The sequence below is a fragment of the Phascolarctos cinereus genome, unplaced genomic scaffold (assembly GCF_003287225.1).
Source record: "Phascolarctos cinereus isolate Bilbo 61053 unplaced genomic scaffold, phaCin_HiC Scaffold_4;HRSCAF=312, whole genome shotgun sequence".
NCBI lineage: Eukaryota > Metazoa > Chordata > Mammalia > Diprotodontia > Phascolarctidae > Phascolarctos > Phascolarctos cinereus.
In genome coordinates this window covers 158,012,168-158,031,968 of record NW_027555847.1, presented here as the reverse complement: position 1 = coordinate 158,031,968, position 19,801 = coordinate 158,012,168, and the positions used below count along the sequence as shown (strand labels likewise).

Here is a 19,801-nt window from a genome sequence, read left to right as displayed (position 1 = left end):
GGTACAGAAGTCTATCCTGCCCTACAGGAAAATAGAAGGGGAAGGGAATAAGAGAAGGGGAGAGAGATAGAGGAGAGGACAGACATGGGGAAGGGATATTCAGAATGCATGCTATCTTGGGGTGGGAGGAGGGGGGAGATGGGGTGAAAATTTGGAACTCAAAAACCTGTGGAAGTGAATGTTGAAAACTAAAAATAAATAAATTTATATTAAAACCAAAAAAAAGTACAATGTTGTTACTAGCTGTGTAATTTCCAAAACTGGAATACTGTATAACTTGGGTCCCTAGAAACTAATTAGTACTTGATAATAAAGGCCCAGTGTCTAGGTTGAAATACCATAATTCCAAACACAAAGAATGTGGAAAAAGTTCCAATAAAAACAATGAAAAAGATCACATGGTTGAAAAACAGACAAAAAAAATGAAAGGAATTGGGATTATTTAGCCTGAATGTCTTTAATTAAGAAAGATGAGTTCATTGTGACAATAGCTCAAATACTGAAACTATTCCTTCAACCAACCAAAAATAGAATTTTTATTCAATTGCAGCAGGTTTCCAACTATTCAGGAGTAGATCTAGTTTATGGATTCTAGCCATAGAATCTGTTTTATCTCCTCCTTTCTACTACCTGCCTTTGATAATCTCAATGAGTATTTCATCTCTACCAAAGGATGGACTAGAGAAATAAAAGAAATGGAAACTCAGATCAGCCAATTTTCTTACTTGTCAGCCTTCTTAGTCAAAGATATGCTTGACTAAAAGGTCAAAATTAATAACTAAGTATGAGATGACGTGTGGATTTTAAAAATAAAAATCTTATTTTCCATCTAGATTTTCCTTGTCTTCCAAATCCCTAAAAAAAATCTAGAAATTTCAGGTACCCAGTTTACGACAGAAGTGGTGATAGCTCTCCTGAAGAATAGCCACTTTCCTTAAAATTTAAAAAAAAAAGAGGCAAAATCACTTGCATGGAAGGAAACCTCTGCCCTTGCCCAGATATGTCTTAGAGGTGGACGTGGCTGGCAGGATGAAAGGGGGCAAAGGGACTCACTGATTATGATGGAACTCGTCATTGCCAGGAGCAATTTGAGAAAATGTGCAACATCACCTACTAACCCAACTGATGGAATCTGACATTTGATTTGACAAATTGTTCAGAAGCAACAATAAAACTCAAGGCTTTGAAGAAGGAGAACAAAGCAGACTTTTGTCAGCCCTTTGGCATCTCTGCAAGCTTCACAGCCTGGCTGATGAAAAGACAGCAATACACCACCTGCCGGGCTCTCAGGAAAGAACCCATACACTCAGAAGGAATTCTCTCAGAACCACCCCAGTGCTTTCTTCTCCTGCAAGCTATGCACAGCAGAGCTAATTTACCAGATTTGGAGAGCTGACAAAATCCATGAATGCAACTTCAACCAGTTAGAGTTGCAAGTTCTTAAAGGTCCAATACGGGGCCAAAATCTATTTGCCAAAATTACAGTAAAAATTTGGAGCACTTTCTGGCCTGACCCTGCATTCCCATGACTCTCTGACAGACAATGACAGATTGAACAATGTGCATCAAGTCTTTGCCTGAACAGACCTACTTAAAAAATGAAGCAAAATAAACCTTGGCCAAACCTCTAATTGTAACAGAATCCAAAGCCATCTGGAGTACATGCACGTCTTTATCACAACTAAGATTTGACCACTGGCTGAAGGAGGGGGTGGCAGTGGGAAAGAGTCAATCTATTTGAAGCCGGGGAGACAAGATAACAGGGCTTACTCTAGAAACTGAGCTCATCTTACCTCTAGGTGATCCAGAGCCAAATAGTCAAATAAAGACTACCACTGTTCCTGAAATGAGAGTGCCAACTGTTTACACCCTTGGGCTTCACCCACCAACCCTATGACTTCACCTTTTCCTGGCCACTATGAGGCACCCATGTAACACAGAGGATAGAGTGTTAGACTTGGAACCAGGAAGGCCTAAGTTCATAAACCAACTCAGATGCTGTGTGACCATGGGCAAGTTCTCTTAACCTCTCAATCTCAATTTTCTCAAAAATGGGAATAATAATAGCACTTACTGTCGTATAGATTGTTATATGGATCATCTGTGATACCTTAGCTCTTAGCAAATCTTACAGTGCTATTATTTATTAATATTAATAATAATCTTGTCTTCTCTTTTAGAAGGTAGGGCTGGTCTGTCTTTTGCATTTGTATCCCCAGAATTTAGCACAGTGTGTGGTACTTAGTGAGTGCTAAATACTGCTTTATTCATTCATTCAAGTAGAATTATTATTCTCCAAACAGATTACTACCCACATTCTTACTCTTCCCCAGGGCCCTAAGGTCTCTTAATGTCATCCCCCTTCCCCCAAACACATCAGCTTCATCCGAATATCCTACACCTTCGAACCTTCCCTGTTTCCCTTTCTTTCCTCCATTCAAGCAGTTCCAGAAAAATCATCTCCAAGAATGCTTCCCCCAGTGAACTAGAAAAGAGCCAATTCTCTAATTCCATTTTGTCTCATTGTGCAACTCCTGTGACTCCTTTCTTCACCTTCCAAAATGTTCTAAGCAGCTACTTGTAATATAAATCATTTAGTTTTGATTCTGACTCAGGATTTATTTAACTGTCTATATTATATAACCTTTTAAGTCTGACTGTAGCAGGTTTGCCTACTCAAAAACTGCCAATTCCTAGATCTAACTTGCTTTTTGCTCAGTGCCAATCAAAGCACCAAGTACAGAGAGGTGCTTGATCAAAGCCTTTTTGATTCTATAAAGAAAAGGGGAGAGGGGAGCTGGCTTTCTGGAGACAAAGACAGGAGGGCAAGATGAAGCATAAAGGGGACCAAGGGGGAGGTCACAGAGGACGGATGAGAACCAAAGATAAAATACAATCATAGATTTAGATTTCTAACCTCCTCACTAATACTAATCCTGAAAATAAATTGCCTTGGGTTAAATACTAGCAAAAAAGCATATAAAAAGGCCTAATAGCTGAATGATCTCATCACAATCTATACCAATTTTTCATTACTGTTATGAACATGAATAGTCATGAAACAGGCTAACAAAACATTTTTCCTCTTGCCTGTTCATCATGGAGTTATGGCTCTCATTTCTATCAATCAACTATGCAAATGACACAATAGCAGAAGGTACAAAAATTCTAAGCCATGGTATATGATCTGGAGCTTACAGTTCAGTTGGGACATCACATATAAATAAAAATATAAATAAGAAAACAAGGAAACGTGTACATGCCACATGAGTGTTGTTGTTAATAAGTCTTATAGGAAGGAAGTCAGAGATTGATCCCTGTAAGCTGGCTAAAGTAATTAGGAAAGACATGCATCATAGAGATTCATCTGAGCTTAGCTTTGAAGGACAGATAGGAATCAGATAAAAAAAGATGATGGAGGAAAGGGAAACTGAAAAAAGGATAGCATGTTTGGGAATAACAAGCTTGTCTGAATGAAGAAGGTGGTTTGGGCAATGGATTGGATTTGGGAGATTGATTGGAAAGGTCAATTGGGTCCATATGATGGAAGGTCTTGAATGCCTAACTAAGGAATGTGGACTTTATTTTATAAATAATAGCAAGGCATTGAAACTTTCTGAACAAAGAAGTGGCACATCAGTACTTAGTACGATGTACATAGTAGACACTTGGCAAATTATTTGTTGAATAAACTGGTGGTGATATACAAGATGGCCTAGATGTAGGAACAACAGGAAGCAGGGAGATGGTTTGGAAGACCATTGTAGTAATTTAAATGTGAGGTGATATGGTCCTGGGCTAGAACAATAGCACTAGAAATACAAAGGGAGGTAATATGTGAGACATATTATGAGGGAAGAATTAATTTAGTGAGTCACTAATGTAACAAGCAAAAGAGAGAGAGGTCAAACATTATTCTTAGTTTTGAGCCTGGGTTACTGGGAGAATGAAAATACCACTGACCATTAATTACAATTCAGCTATCTAGAGGAGAAAGCCAATTTTATTTGTTTATTTATTCATTTATTTTATTTTTTTTGGTTTTAGGCAATTGGGGTTAAGTGACTTGCCCAGGGTCATACAGCTAGTATGTGTCAAGTGTTTGGTCTGAGACCAGATTTGAACTCAGGTACTCTTGACTTCAGGGCCAGTGCTCTATCCACTGCACCACCTAGCTGCCCCAAAAGCCAATTTTAGAGGGAGAAGATGAATTCTGTTTTAGATATGTTATATTAGAAGGAATGTTGAAATGTCCAAGGACAAATATCTAGCAGACAGTTGAAAATTATAAGCATAGAAACAGAATATTAGAGTTTGGAGAGATCTTAAAAATCTCCTAGGCTGCCCCCCCCCAAAAAAAGAAAAATAATCTCTTAGTCAAACTGTGAATTTTATAAAGTAGTGAAGTGATTTGCCCCAGGGAATATTTTTTTCTTTTGGTCTTAGTATCTTTAGCACAATACCTGACAGAGTAGGCATTTAATAAAACGCTTGTTGGTTGACTGGTGGCTGAGAATAACCACATTTGCTAGTGGGGAAAATAAAGGCTGTGAAGGAAACAGAGAAGGAAGAGTACAAGATATCGATAGAGAACTAGGAAGAGCTTCAGTATTCATGGAAACCTAAGCAAGTTTCATGTAATGTAGAGTTGACAGTGGCAAATGTTGTAAGGAGAGGGATGAAGATTAAGAAAAAGTCATTGGATTTGGTAATTAGAAAGTCATTAATAACCTTGCAGAGAGCAATTTCAGAAGAATGGTGGGACAGAAATTAAATTATTGTTGGTTAAAGAATGGTTAGGTAGTGGGGAATGGAAGCAGGGAACATAAACAAAGCCAAGGCTACAATTTTATCTTGACCTATTCTTTCAACATGGTGCACCTGACTAAAGAAATCTGACTTTATTTGTCCATTCTGCCTGGGATATATGGAGAGAATGTTTTTCCTTCTTCACCTTAGAGCAGAGTTGGAATTACATTAGACCAACAGCAAGGGGCTAGCTAGAATATAGGGAGAAGCAGTCTCAGTGAACCTTGAATGCCACGTACCAATGCTTCTGTGGCCATCTCCATTTGGTAACTCACCAGCCAAATTCATACGTTAGTGAGTCTGAATTTCTTAGGCTAATAGTACAAGCTTAAACAGAGCAATGCAGTAATGCTTCCACAGCGTTATACAACAAGGGCAACTGGAGCCTAAATCTATTTTTTGATAGAGAGAAGACAATGATTTGGGGTCAAAAATAAAGGGAGATAATGAAAGAGGGGTAAAAAGAGGAAGACTTACATACCCTTATATTACACAAATACAAATACGCCCCACCATCTTTGTCCATGCTCATCATTTTTGGAAAACAAAACTAAAACAGAACAGAACCAAAGCTCTTTGTAAACTAGTTTCTGTCTTCACGAAGGACCTATAATCCTACAGGAGGTGCCTAGGAGCAGTTCCTGAGAGTGGCAGACAGGGAATGAGTATTAGGTATAATGGAAAATGTGCTGTATTTGTAGTGAGAGAACCATAGTTAAAATCCCAGCTTTGCCTCTTAACTACCTCTATAACCACAGACAAGCCACTTAACCTTTCAGTGACTGTTTCTTTCTCTGTAAATGAGGGGGCTGGATAAAATGACCACTTAAGATTTATTCTAGCTCTGGAGCAGATATCATTTACGCCCTTATTAAAAATGAGGATATGCAAACATGGACTGTCAGGAGCTAACATATTGACATCAGTGATATCATTAAGAGAGAACACTCTAAGCCACACCCAACATGGCTACAGATGGGAAGGACTATTAGAAAGTGAGATATAAAGTGCTATGTTTAAGTTTAAACAAGGACTGAAGCCAGTGTTTAAACTGACCCCTCCCCTCAGTGTCGATGTCAATGGCAAACACAAACACACAGATCACCCAATCTCCATTTGTTCTAACCAAACAAGATCATTTCCAAAGGGGACTTCCCTGGAAAGGAAGAAGGGGAAAAATAATTTCTGGGATTGTTTATCTACCCCCCTGCCCCCACCCCACGACACCACTTTTTTTAAAACCACATCACACCTGGGAAGATCTCTGTAAGGTGAATGTAAGCCAGTACCTCACCATCCATTCCCAAGAGCCTTTTCCTTAACCAATTTCCACTGAGAGTGTCAGAACTCAGCCAGGTATTAGAGTCCAGCTTCCATATGCACCAGGAAGATCAGAACAAAAAGAACCTCTTAGCACCTTCAAAAGGTCTGCAGCCACAAAGACACTGTTAATATCAATAGGCTTTGACTATTCTCAATTGTGGGGCAGCTAGGTGATGCAGTGGACAGAGCACTGGCCTGAAGTCAGGAAGATCCAAGTTCAAATCCAGCCTCAGATACTGGCTGTATGACCATGGGCAAATTACTTAACACCCATTTACCTCAGTTTCTCTTCTGTAAAATGGAGATACAATGGAGAAGGACATGGCAAACCAGTCTGGTATCTTTGCCAAGAATCTGACATGACTAAAGGACAACAACAAATTCTCAACTGCGGACAGCCCCACCCATATCAGTTTGCTTTGTACTTGATCTTAATCAGCTAATCAAAATCACCCTTGTTGAGCTTGCTTGTCTGTCTGTCCGTCTCTCTCCTCAAGAATGGATCACAAAAATGGCCTGGTTCTCCAACTTTGGCAACTGTGCCCCTAACATCACATTACAGCTGGCTATTAACATATGCTTGATGAAATGAACTGACTTATATAGAAGGGAATCCTAATCAGGGGTAGGTTGAACCAAATAATTTTTTTAAATTGGTTTGGGTTTTTTTTTTAAACAGCTACTTCCCAGTACCACTCCCTTCCTAATAAAGCATTCTCTCCTAATAAAGACAGTTAAAATGAATGAGGGACCAATTGACAGCCTAAGACATATTCCGTAGCCATAGGACTAAATGACATCTGAGGTCCCTTCCAGTCCTGACACTGTTGTCCTCATCAAAAAATAATGCAAAATCCTTCCCAGGAAAAGAGCTCAGTGAAGGGATGATAAGGATAAGCTCCCCTCACCTATTCAAAAGAAACAGTAGGAGACTGCCTAAATCCTGCATATGGCAAAAATTCACCAAGGCCGAAGGAGTCATTTGAGAAGCTTTTCATGGTATCCCTTAAAAAAAATCAGTATCATCACCATGACCACAAAAACACCACCATTTACAAGTCTCCAAACTAGCCTACTTATAATTATAACACCATCCTAATAGACAGCATGCTTTAAATGTGATTTTGCTACTTCCCTCCCCAACCCTGCAAAATCAAGAAGCTCATAGGCCATTACACAGCTCTGCTATGGGAATGAACAGAGCAGGAGAAAGAAGAGTAGGACTGAGGGCAACTTGAGCTTGACCTCCAACTTAACAAAGCCTTCAGGTCATAGGCCCAAAGGGGTGCAATCATTCCCTGCAGGGTTATTATTCCCTGGCTAATAACCTATCCTCCCAGAGATATCAATGCCAACAGGTGAGTACAGGTGTGCAAAATGAAATTTCTGCTGGTCTACTACCCACCCCAACCCCTCCCAACAAATGTATTTGCTCATTTCAGAGATCCAGGGAAGTGAAAGCAAGGGTAGGGGAAAATGATTTAGAGAAAACAGAATTTCTCACTTACAACACTGGGTGGCAGCAATGGGCAGTAGCTTCTTCTGGCTTTCTTCTTGGAAGGAATACTAGAGGCAGAGGAAGAAAAACACATCATGTAAGAGGCCCAACAAATGAGATACACAAAAAGAAATCACAGCTACTTATTAAAATGTTAAGTATTCACTTAAGGCACAGTCCAGCATTGAAATGAAATAGAACGTTCTCATTCCCCTCTTAGGGAGAACATCTCATGCAAAGAACAGACTGTCAGGTTTTTTCCCTGCCTAGGTCCTATAGCAAGCTGACACATTCCCAATGAGATAGCCCAAGTGAAATGTTTGGCCTTGTCTATACACAAGTGGAAAGGCTGAGCCAAAGAGGACAGGAGAGCAGCATGTTCCCTTCACAATCTCCTTCTCCCCTGGTCACTGTACAAGGTGCACACACAGCAGGAGGAAAGCAGATTTTCTGGTTCTGGTGACAAGGTTCTCCTCTCGAGGTCTCCAAGTGAAGCAGGACCTCAGTGTGGACAGCACGGTTTCCCACCAAACAGAGAAGCTCCCAGGGACACTGAGAGCCTCCTCCTGGAGGTACAATGTGGCAAAAACAAGTGGCCACCCATTTTACCTTAGATGATTCACCAGGTGCCCAGCTAGAGGCTATTTATGGACCAGGCTGAGCTTGGATGTCTTTTAAGCATAAATAGCTGGACATTAATCAGGTGGCTATTGCTGAGGAACCAATCTGACAGCCTCTTATCACCTAATGGTCATTCCACAAGCTTTCACTGAGTACCTTCTCTGCCCAAGCCCTGTGCTAGGTACTCTTCTACAAAGGAGTTTAAGAGAAGGCCCCTGCCAGCAGGGAGCTTTATAGATCTCAGTGGAAAAGTAAGATAAACTCCTGAAGAGCTAAACAACAGCACACAAATCAACTAAGAACTCATGACAAAAAAAAAAGTGTCACAAGGTGGTTCACACTTATTGTCAAGTGAATGGTACAGACAAAAGTTAAAAGTGCCAAGGAAAGAAAAAAAAACCCAAGAACAGGAGAGATCAGAGAAAATTTCACAAGAAAGGGGCTTGAGCTGACCCTGGATGAATGGGTAGGGGGCAGCTAGGTGGCGCAGTGGATAGAGCACCAGCCCTGAAGTCAGGAGGACCTGAGTTCAAATCAGACCTCAGACTAACACTTGACACTTACTAGCTGTATGACTCTGGGCAAGTCGCTTAACCCCAACTGCCTAAAAAAAACCCCAGAGAATGGGTAGGATCTGAAGAAGCAGAAGGGACAAGAGAGAGAGAGTATCAGGAAAGAATGGATTAATCAAAGGCATCACATCTCAGGAAATAGTGGGGTGACCAGTTTAGCTGGAAATGAGGAAGGGAACTATGGTCAGAGAAGTAGGTTAAGATCAGATTATACAATGCTCAATTAATCATTAGACCTGTATTTCTGCAAAAGGGAAGGTTCTTTCTTCTTTCTTTCAGAAAGCAATGGTCAGAGGCCAATGACATTTTAAAATCACACTACATGAAAGTATCAGTAAAACTGTTTTGCCTCAACTATGAAAAGCTCCTGAAGACAAACCTAATGACCCATTCCAGATAACATATGTGCCTGACATAATGCCCTGAGGCTCAATATAGTTTAGTCCAGTGTTAGTCATGGCAAATTATATTAATAAATGTTTATTGGGTTGGATAAGATGCCAACAATCCCTCCAGGGGAGGTTGTCCTCTGCCACTCCCTACTTGAGGCCTACTTTCAGTACTTCCTACTCTCCCGGGTACAATCAGACAAGTAACTTTGAGCCCAGAATAATAACATAAAAGCCAAAAGTTGTTCTAGTAATGGAAAGGTCTTTACCATCCACCACTTAAAGCTGGAACATCAGCTTTGAGCCTGAGAGGTGAAAGAGAGTTCTAAGGCTTCAATATTATTTATTAAGCACTTACGAAGGACTATCTTGTCCCCACTTCTTATTGGTCCATATGCAGGCAGTTCATAAGAACTGCCACATAGGAAGCACTTTAGACCATGGAAATTTGGCTTTCAAGGTAGGAGTTCCAGAAGACTTTTACAGAGTTATAAAGGGCTCAGATAGATCCTACCTGAATTAGAGGAGACTGCAGGACCAGAAAGATAGATAGTATTGTATTTGATGGCAACATACAGCACTTATCCTCCCTTGTGAAGACTGGCAGCAAAAGCACAGTGGTACCACAAAGACATTTCACTTGCCCCAAAATCTTATAGCCAAAACAAGTGACTAAGTTTATCACTCAATAGAGGAGCCTTGTAAACTTGGTTAGTGTTAAAGAATGTGACTTTAGTTATTGGGAAACCCCCACATAGCATTCGTTCTAACCTAGGGAGAAAGGCCTGTAAGCTCTCCAGGTTTATTTCTACAGAGATAAAAATCAGGGGAAATGAAAGACAATCTGGAAGAAGAGAATCAAAAGGAAAAGGCATTAGGAGATACATTCTCTATACAAGCGAAACATATTGATTTCAAAGACAGCTTAAGGATCATAGATCTCCCTGAAGATCATTAAAAGTCAAAAACCTGAAGACCATAATGCAAGAAATACAAGAAAACTTGCACAGAACTTCTTAACTAAGAAAACAAGATGCCAGCTGAAAGAATCCAAAGATCATCTCTGCAGGGAGGGGAGCAGGGAAGCCTATGCTGTTCACTCTTTTGTAAACCTCTGCAGTCTGGCTCTGAAGTTCATTATTCAACTGAAAATACTCTCTCCAAAGTTTCCCTTTATCTGTTAATAGTCAAATCTAATGGTTTTTTTCCCCTCAATTCTTATCCCTGCGGACCTCCACATTATTTAACACTGTCAGCTACATTTTCTGTTGGATTCTCTCTCAACATGGGTTTTTGTGACATTGTTTTCTTAATCCTCTTCCTATCTGTCTGATTCCTCCTTCTTAGGCCAAGGTCTCCCACTACATCCAGGGTTATCGCCAGTCATCTTGGCCTATGTCTTGCCACTGAACTCCAATGACTCTGGAGGAGAGAGTGAGGCTGATGGCTTTTTTCAGCTCTGCCTCACTTAAATCTAATTCACTTACAAGTCAAGACATCACCCTCCTGATGTCATTGGTCCTCTTCTAGAATGAAGGACAAACAACCACCTTCTTAATCTCCTTTGCTGGATCTTCATGCATGTCATGTCCTATAATTGTGAGCATTCCCCAAATCTCTGTCCTGGGACCACTTTCATTTCCCTTTACATTCTCTCACTAGATGATCCCATCAGCTCCCATGGGTTTAATTGTATCTCTATGCAGATCACTCTCAAATCTATACATTGAAACCTACAAGCTCTCTCCTGACTTCCAGTCCCACACCACTGACTACCTACTGGATGTTCCAAATTGAATTGTCCTGTAAGCATCTCAACATATCCAAAACAAAACAACGTTTTCTTCCAAAACCTGAGCCTTTTTCAGCATTTGCTTGTTACTATCAAGGGCACCACCATTCTCCCATCTAGGTACCCTACTTTGGGGTCATACTCAGCTTCTCACTCTTACCCCAATTGTTCTGTCGGTTGCCTAATCTTTTTGTTTCTGTCTCCACTTCATCTCTCAAATGTTCTTCCTTCTCTCTATTCACACAGTCACATGTCCTCCAGTTCAGGCCCTCATCATCTCTGCACTGATCAATAGCCTTCAGTTTGTTCTCCCCGCTTCTCAAGTCTCTTTCCATGCCAATACATTCTCCACATGGTGACCAAAATGATTTCCTTAAAGCATAGATCAGACTATGTTACCTTGCCACGCAATAAAGGCCAGTGGTTCCTTACGATCTCTAGAATTCAATGTAAAGTCCTTTGCTCAGCATTTAAAGTTCACAACCTGGTCCTTTTCTTTCTAGTCTTCTCACACATTACTCTCCTCCATGTACTCTAGAAGTCAGTCATACTTGCTATTCCTCACACACAACAGTCCACCTTCCACCTCCGTGCCTTTGCCCAGCTTACATTCAACTCCTTATAATCCCTCCTTCAAGACTCAGCCCAAGTACCATCTTCTGCAGGATGCCCTTCCAGGCTCTTTATCTGCTACTGCCTCTGGAGTTACTTTTATCTACTTGGTATATGTCACATATATAACTATATGTGTACACATTGTCTTCCCTTTTAGAATAAAAGCTGGCCGTTTTCACTTTTTATTTGTGTCCTTAATATTTATGAAAATGCCTAGCACATAGTAAGCATTTAATAACTGCTAATTGAATCTCTGCTCAACAGTTCAACTAAAGATAGCATACTACTCTGTATCTCCTTTTCTGGCAGCTAGGAGCAGTTCCTGCCCTCTCCACTGTCTCTCCTTTTCCTCACCTTCCCCAGCCCCTGTAACTGGAGAGTCATGCCCATTCTCCACACTACTTCCCTTTGACAGACAAGGAGTCATACTTATCCTTATTACATTTTTCACTCTGAACAACTTCCAAACCTTCGGGGTCAGGTCTCTTCTCTCTATGGCCTCCCCATCTCCCAACAGCTTGGATCCACACTACCATTCAAGAATATTCACTCGATATTTTGGTTTTTCCTATTGGTCAGAAGCATTCTGGTCACCAGAAGACCAGCCGTCCTCAAGCCGTCAGTCACTATCTAGTCAATACCAGGACCCCAGCTACATTATATAGGCTCTCCAGAGGTGTTTCAATCCCTCTTGATACTACAGAAAAGATAGCCCCTACCTCATTGTCAGTCTCCAGAGCATTGATTTGTTCCAGTTTGTGGGTCCAGTATCTGGCTTCTTCTTCTGGAATATCTATCACACACAAAAAAAAAAAAAACACATTAAAACCTAGTTCATTCTATCACTTGAAGTCAAAACAGGCCCAACAAATTCCCATTCTAGAGAGTTTAGATCTTGGAATAAAAAACAAACAAACAAAACTCATGACTGGTTGGCTTAGGTTAAAAAAGTTTAATGATTTGATTTAGTTTTTACATCTCTCATAGTTTATAACATAGGTAATTTTTTATTGTTTTCAACATTTTTTTAAATTGTGACCAATACATTCAGCACCACAAAGACAGAACACAGAGGTGCTAAATAGATTGAGTCAGCTTTGGAGATAATTAAACTGGTCCCTCTTTCAATCAAAAGGCAAAAATCAACTGCAAAGAAGAAATAACAAAATGAGTGCATTTTGAAAATAGTGCACAAACTTCCTTTCTGCCATCAGTGACTTTGGCATAGTTCTGGCAATGGTAGCAGTCTAATAGCAGTAAGAGCTGTCATTTCTACAGTGCTTTATAGCTACACAGTCCTGTCAGTTCCATTATTCCATTTGATAACAATTTGGAAAAAACCCTGTGAAGTAGCCAGGGCAGGTATTATCATTCTCATTTTACAGATGAGGAAATTGAGGACTAAAGAGTTAAGTACATTGCCCAAGAGTGATGAAGCTGGGACTGGAAACTCAGGTGTTCTGATCCAGAGCACACTGATCTTTCTATCAGATCTTTTCGACACTAGGGAAAACATTTTCTAAGCTCAATAACAAACCCGGCAACTTTTCAGGCTGGCTCAGATTTCATCCATTCCCTTTAACACAGATGGTAATAATGGGGACAACACTGAAGATGGAGACAGGAAAATTCAGGTCAAATCCAATGTCAGACACTTCCTGGTTGTGTGACCCTAGACGAGTTTCTTAATCTCTCTCAGCCTCAATTTCCTCATCTGCAAAATGAGGATAATGACAGCATCTACTTCACAGGGTTGTTGAGGATCAAAAGAGAGAATATAGGTAAAATAACTGGCAAAACTTAAAGTGTTATATAAATGTTAGCTATTATTATTATTACCATTACACTTCACTCCTCCCTCTCTTAGTCTCTCTCCATATCCAATCTGTTGTCAATTTTACCTTTACCACACCTCCCATATACACCGCTTCTCTCCTCTAGCACTCCCACCTGGCCTGGCACAGGCCCTTAACACTACATACCTAGACTACTGCAACAGCCTTCTGGTTGTTCTCCCTGTCTCAAGTTTCTCCCTACTCTAATCCTCCTTCACTCAGTTGTGAAACTGATCTTCCTATATTGTGGGTCTAACTATGTCACCACCAACACACCGCTTTCCTCACCCCGCCAACAACCCCCCTCTAAATTCCCGTGACTCCTAATTGTCCTTCAGGATCAAGTACAAAATCTTATCTGTGGCCTTGAATGCTCTTCATTTCTACCTTTCCAGTTTTACTGTCCTCTAGAATCTAGTGACACTGACCTCCTTGCTGTTTCTCCCACACAACACTCCATCTCCTAACTCTGGGCAACTTAACTGACTGTCCCACGTGCTTGGATTACACTCCTTCTTCATCTCTGCTTCCTGGTTTTCTTCAAGTCTCTGCTAAAATCCTACCTTCTGCAACAAGCCTTTCCCGATCCCTTAGAGCCTTCCCTCTGAGACTGCATGCTGTGAGCTCCTTGAGAGAAGGCCTGTATCCTGGCCATTTAGCACACTGTTTGGCAAATAGAAGGCACTTGATACATGCTAGCTGTCTGACTACATAAAAGAGATGAAATTTCATTAACACGCCTGCTTAAATGTAAGTTCCATTAGGTCAAGGGACATTCTCTAAGAACCTAGTACAATATCCTACTCCTATATTACTAATCCAGGAGAGAGTCTGCACATACCTCCTGGGACAAACATTCAATAAATGTATATTTATGACTAAATATAAAGATGTATGCAAAAGGAAATAAGGATTATTAAGATAATTTTTTATCCTACAGGGAGAGGGGAAGGGAGAGGAAAATAGCATAGGAGTATGAGGGATATACCTGGAGCAGAGCAAGGCAAAAATAAAGGTCCAGTACATGTCAAAATAGAGAAAGAAATGGCAAATCACTCTACTATCTTTGCCAAGAAAACCCCACAGACAGTTGGTCCATGGGGTCATGAAGAGTCAGAAACAACTGAACAATAAATATGCCAAAATAATCATAAAAGCACTCTTGTAATAGCAAAGAACTGGAAATGAAAGTTGGTGCTCATCAACTAGGGAACAACTGAAATGTGGAATATGAATGTAATGGAATACTATTATTTGCCAGAAACAAGGAATTCAGAGAAACACAGAAGACTTGAATAAACTGATGCAAAGCAAAGAAAACAGAATCAAGAAAACATTATACACAGTGACTACAGAAACGTAAACTAAAGGAACAAGGAAACTGAACTCCATGTTTATAACCACAATCTCATCCCCAGAGAGGAGATGAAGTCATGTACCTTATTTCTTTCATTAGGGATATGGAAAACTATGGGTGTAGAATGTTATAAAAGTTATCAAATATGGTCACAGTATCAAATAGCTACAACTAACTATGAGGTTTTTTGTTTTGTTTTGTTTTGTTATTTGGTCACAAGAAAAGCCTAGGTGGGGGAAGGAAGGATGGTAATATCCAGAAATGATTGTGATGTATTAATGAACACACACATGGATGGAAGGAAGATGTCACAGAGAGCATTTTCCCAGAAGTTCCTATATATGTGCTATCTGTGTTTTGAAACTGCACCTCTTATTAAAATTAAGGATATCAAAAACATAGCACACTCTTACCTCTACAATTTATCAAAATCAAATTCAAATTATACAAGCTACCCCCAACTGATTCATTTTAAATACTTGTGATTTTTCATAGTTGATTGATTCTGTTTCCTATAAGAGTTCTAAGTTGACAACTTTCAAATCTTTCTACAAAGAGATTTCTCATTCATTCATATGACTTTAATAAGCATCTCTTTGGGGTCACTATCTAAATCTATATATCTAGCCACAGTTGCTCTCCAGAGCTCCAGTCCTGCATCTCCCCTACATCTAGTTTAGGCCTGGCTCCAGACATCCTTCCTTTCCCTCGTTAACCATCTTCATACTAACTCACCCCCAGTCCCCAATTTTCTACCCTCTAACCTTTCTCAGGAGGAGGAGCCCCACTCTGCTGATTGATGATTGCCTCTATTATGCACTTATATCTGGGCCAGTCCCCAACCATGCTTCACTTTAGTTCTCACCCATCAGCCCATCGCTCCTTCCAGTTCTTGAACCCAAATCCAATCAACTTTCATTGACATCTACTATGTCTAAATACTTCCCTATATCTCCACTGACTATCCCCATAACTGCCCAAAACAAAACACCCCTCCCTTGCCACCATTCCTCTACCTGTGTTGTGTTTTCCTCTTGTCAGGATGTAAATTCCCTCGGGGTTTGAATTGTCTTCTCCTTTCTATTTGTATCCCAGCATTTGGCAAGTACTGAGAGGCTTACTGCTCTATCCATTGCCTTACCAGCTGTCTCTAAAGCACTTATTCCATTCTTTCAACCTGTGCCTATTTTCCCCTGGAGTCACATCCAGTGGGCAATCTTGTGTCACTGGCAGAGCTCACCTCAATGATATTTTTGCCAGACGCCAATACCAAGCATCCCGTTCCTTTGTGCAATTTTTCTCCACACTGCTTTCCAGTTAAGGATCCTATTACTGAGGTTATCCCTTATCTAATTTCACTCCAGTCTCTGCCTATCTTTTCTTCATTTGAGAAAACAATCTAGGAAATCCCTAAGTCATCCCCACAAGTAACTAAAAAGCTCTAATTTGTGCTATTTGGGAGGCAGAGTGTCTTGCACTCAATACCAGGTCTAAATGGCCCTTCCAGGGCATTAGGCAATGGTCACTTTAGTTTTGTATATCATTTCCTTTGATCACTGTAGCCAGTTGAGCTCATGGATTCATTTTGAGTTCACAATTCCATCTTCTTTATATCCTGCTCTTGAGCAACTGTTAAAATCATCATTTAAAGTTCAGCTTGAAGATGATTCAACCAGAGCTATAACTGTGATAAAATTTGGCTTGGACCACTTTCAGTTCTTGAAACTTTATAGGTCAGCTAGTTAGAAAATGTGATATTTTTGTAAAACAGTACTGCCTTCACAGTCATAGAATCTGTCTGTGCCTTGCAAGGTAGAATTCCCCGTGGAGCTTACTAACATGCTTATTTTTAATATGAATTAAATTAAAATAGAAGAGTTAGAGGTATGGATTTTCTTTAAAAGCCTGCAACATTTTAATGTGAAAATATTAATGGTATGTTTAGGAAGATATTTATTTGGCTAATATCTCCTTTCTGGTATTTCTCTATTCAACAAAAACTTCTTAAACACCTACTATCATATACTTAGGGCACTGTGCTTAGGTGCTAGTGATACCAAAAACAAACAAAACCAAAATCAGTCCTAGCCCACAAAGAGCTTACAAAACAGAGGGGCTACAACACATAGTCAGATAAATAAATACAAAGTAATTTCATTTGAGAAACTACACTAACCTGTGGGCAATCAGGAAAGGCCTAGAGTAGGAGGTAACACCTGAACTTTGAAGGAATGTAGGGCTAAGGGGCAGTAATAAGAAGAAAGTATGTTTCAGACACAATGATCAGAGACGTAAAGAAGGAGAAAATGGAATGTTGCATGTGGCAAACAGGTAAAAGGCCAGTTTGCCTAGAATGAAGAGATCAAAAAAGGGAATGATTTGGAATAAGACTTAAAAGGTAGGTGGAAGCTATATTAAATGCTAGGCTGAGGAGTTTGTATTTTATCCCAAAAGCTAGGGAGACACTGAAAATGTAGGCATATTTGTGTTTTAGGACTATCCATTTGGCAGCTGTGTGGTGGATGTATTAAAAGATTAAAAAAAGAAGAAGAAGAAGAGACTGATGTTGGGATGTTAATTAGGAGGCAATTGCAATACTCCAAATGGTAAATGGTGAGGATATGAACTAGGGTTGAGGCTATGTGACTGGACAGAAGAGGATGGACACAAGAAATAGTATGGAAACATAATCATACAAGACTTGGCAACTGGTTGGATGTAGGGGATAAGAGAGAGGGAAAAGTCAAGGATAATTCCTGAGGTTGGGAATCTGAGTAACTATCAACATGGTAGTATCCTGCTATCAGTCAGACTGCACCAGAAGGTGATGGAGGCCAAGTTAAGTTCAGATCTATTCTTTGGCTTTAAACTTTTCTATAAACTTGTTTCCTCTATTAACCTTTCCTCCTCCTAGCTCCATTTAGTCCCTCAAAACTCTCATCTAACATGGTCAGAAACCCATAGCAAATTCAGGCAACCATAAGTAGGCAGGTTGTGGAGTACAGAATACATGAAAGGAAATAGTGTGAAGTAAGTTTAAAAACTTAAGCTGAAGGCAGATTGTATAAGACATAGTAGGTACAGAATAATTTTACATGTATATGTATGTGTGTGTATATATCTATTTTGGGGGGGGGTTAGTGAGGCAATCGGGGTTAAGTGACTTGCCCAAGGTCACACAGCTAGTACATGTCAAGTGTTTGATCTGAGGCCGGATTTGAACTCAGGTCCTCCTGACTTCAGGGCTGGTGCTCTATCCACTGCGCCACCTAGCTGCCCCCTATCTGTTTGTGTCTAATGGTAACCCTCTCTAGAATAGGAGAAATTTACATGATAATTTTGTTGTATATTTGAAAGGAATAGCAAATTGTGCATAGGAGATTTGCAGTTTCATGTACAATCATTTTTTTTAATGTATTATGCTATGGAAATGCTTAAGATGAAAAAATTTCTAAATTTTTTATAAAATGAAAAATCAAATTAAATTTATATATAAATATATAATTATAAATTATGTATATGAAATTATATATAATTATATATAAATTTTAAAATTTTTTAAATTTAAGAAATTTAAAGAACAACTCTCTGAGGTGCCACTTCACACTTACCGGATTGGTTAATATGACAGAAAAGGAAAATGACAAGTTTTGGAGGGGATGTGGGAAAATTGGGACACTAATGCACTACTGGTAAAGTTGTGAACTGATAAGAGTCATTCTGGAGAACAACTTGGAACTATGCCCAAAGGGTAATCAAACTGAGCATACCCTTTGACCCAGTAATACCACTACAGGTCTATATCCCAAAGAGATCATACAAATGGGGAAAGGACATACATGGACAAAAATATTTATAGAAGTTCTTTTTGTGGTGGCAAAGAACTGGAAATTGAGGGGATGCCCATCAATTGGGGAATGGCTGAACAAGTTCTGGTATATAAATGTAATGGAATACTATTATGCTATAAGAAATGATGAGCAGGCAGACTTCAGAAAAACCTGGAAAGACTAAAATGAACTGATGCTGAGTGAAGTGAGCAGAACCAGGAGAACACTGTACACAGTTAACAGCCACACTGTGCAATGACTAACTTTGGTAGACTTATTATCTCTTCTTAGCAATGCAAGGATCTAAGACAACTCCAAAAGATTCATGATGGAAAACACTATCCACATCCAGAGAAAGAACTATGGAGTCTGAATGCAGATCAAAATATACTATTTGCTTTCTTTTTCTGTTTTGCTTTATTTTGTTTCTTCTTTCTTGTGGTTCCTCCCATTTGTTCTAATTCTTTTTTACAACATGACTAATGTGAAAATGTTTGATAAGAATGCATATGTACAGTCTACATCAGATTGCATGCCATCTTGGGGAGGGAGGCAGATAAAATTTGAAACTCAAAATCTTATGGAAATGAATGTTGAAAACTAAAAGTAAAATAATTTTAAAAAATTTTTAATTTGTTCCCCACCCCATCTCCCAGTTCTTTTCAATGTTTTGTGAGTTGATAACTTCTTATAGTCTTATATTACCCTCCTCTGCAACATTATGCACATGAACATAGATGCTAAGTTGGTTTTCCTTTGGCTGTCCCTCCACTTCCTAAGGAGCATGAGGGTTTGCTGGCAGGTGCAGTTTCTAGGCCATTTGGTCCTTATTCTAGTGATTCTTTTATAATCAATAAACTTCTCGAAGAAATAGTAATATTTACTATGTCTTTACTTTTGTTCATGTCCTATTTTTCAGAGATAATAGCTTGTTTAAATAGACCAGGTTACAGCTCTTTTAATTGTGTATAGTGTCCTTCTCATCATCATCATAATAGCTAGCATTTATATAGCTCTTTAAGGTTTGCTAAGTGTTTTATAAATATCATCTCATTTGATCCTCAAAACAACCCTGGGAGGTAGTTACTATTATTACCTCCATTTTACATACAAGGAAACCAAGGCTGAGACAGGTTAAGTGATTTGCCCAGGGTCAAAGA

At 39.6% G+C, this 19,801-nt stretch overlaps 1 protein-coding gene across 4 annotated transcripts in view; it reads right to left on the bottom strand.

Moving 5' to 3' along the window:
- UNC13B (unc-13 homolog B) overlaps positions 1 to 19,801 on the bottom strand; it is a 315,105-nt gene that overhangs the window by 176,039 nt on the left and 119,265 nt on the right. For all 4 annotated transcript variants that reach the window (XM_020977063.2, XM_020977069.2, XM_020977064.2 and 1 more), the window contains exons 6-7: positions 12,339 to 12,412; positions 7,641 to 7,698 (exon numbers count right to left, since the gene is read on the bottom strand). In XM_020977063.2, coding sequence (XP_020832722.1) covers positions 7,641 to 7,698; positions 12,339 to 12,412 — 132 coding nt within the window. The remainder of the gene's footprint in view (positions 1 to 7,640; positions 7,699 to 12,338; positions 12,413 to 19,801) is intronic.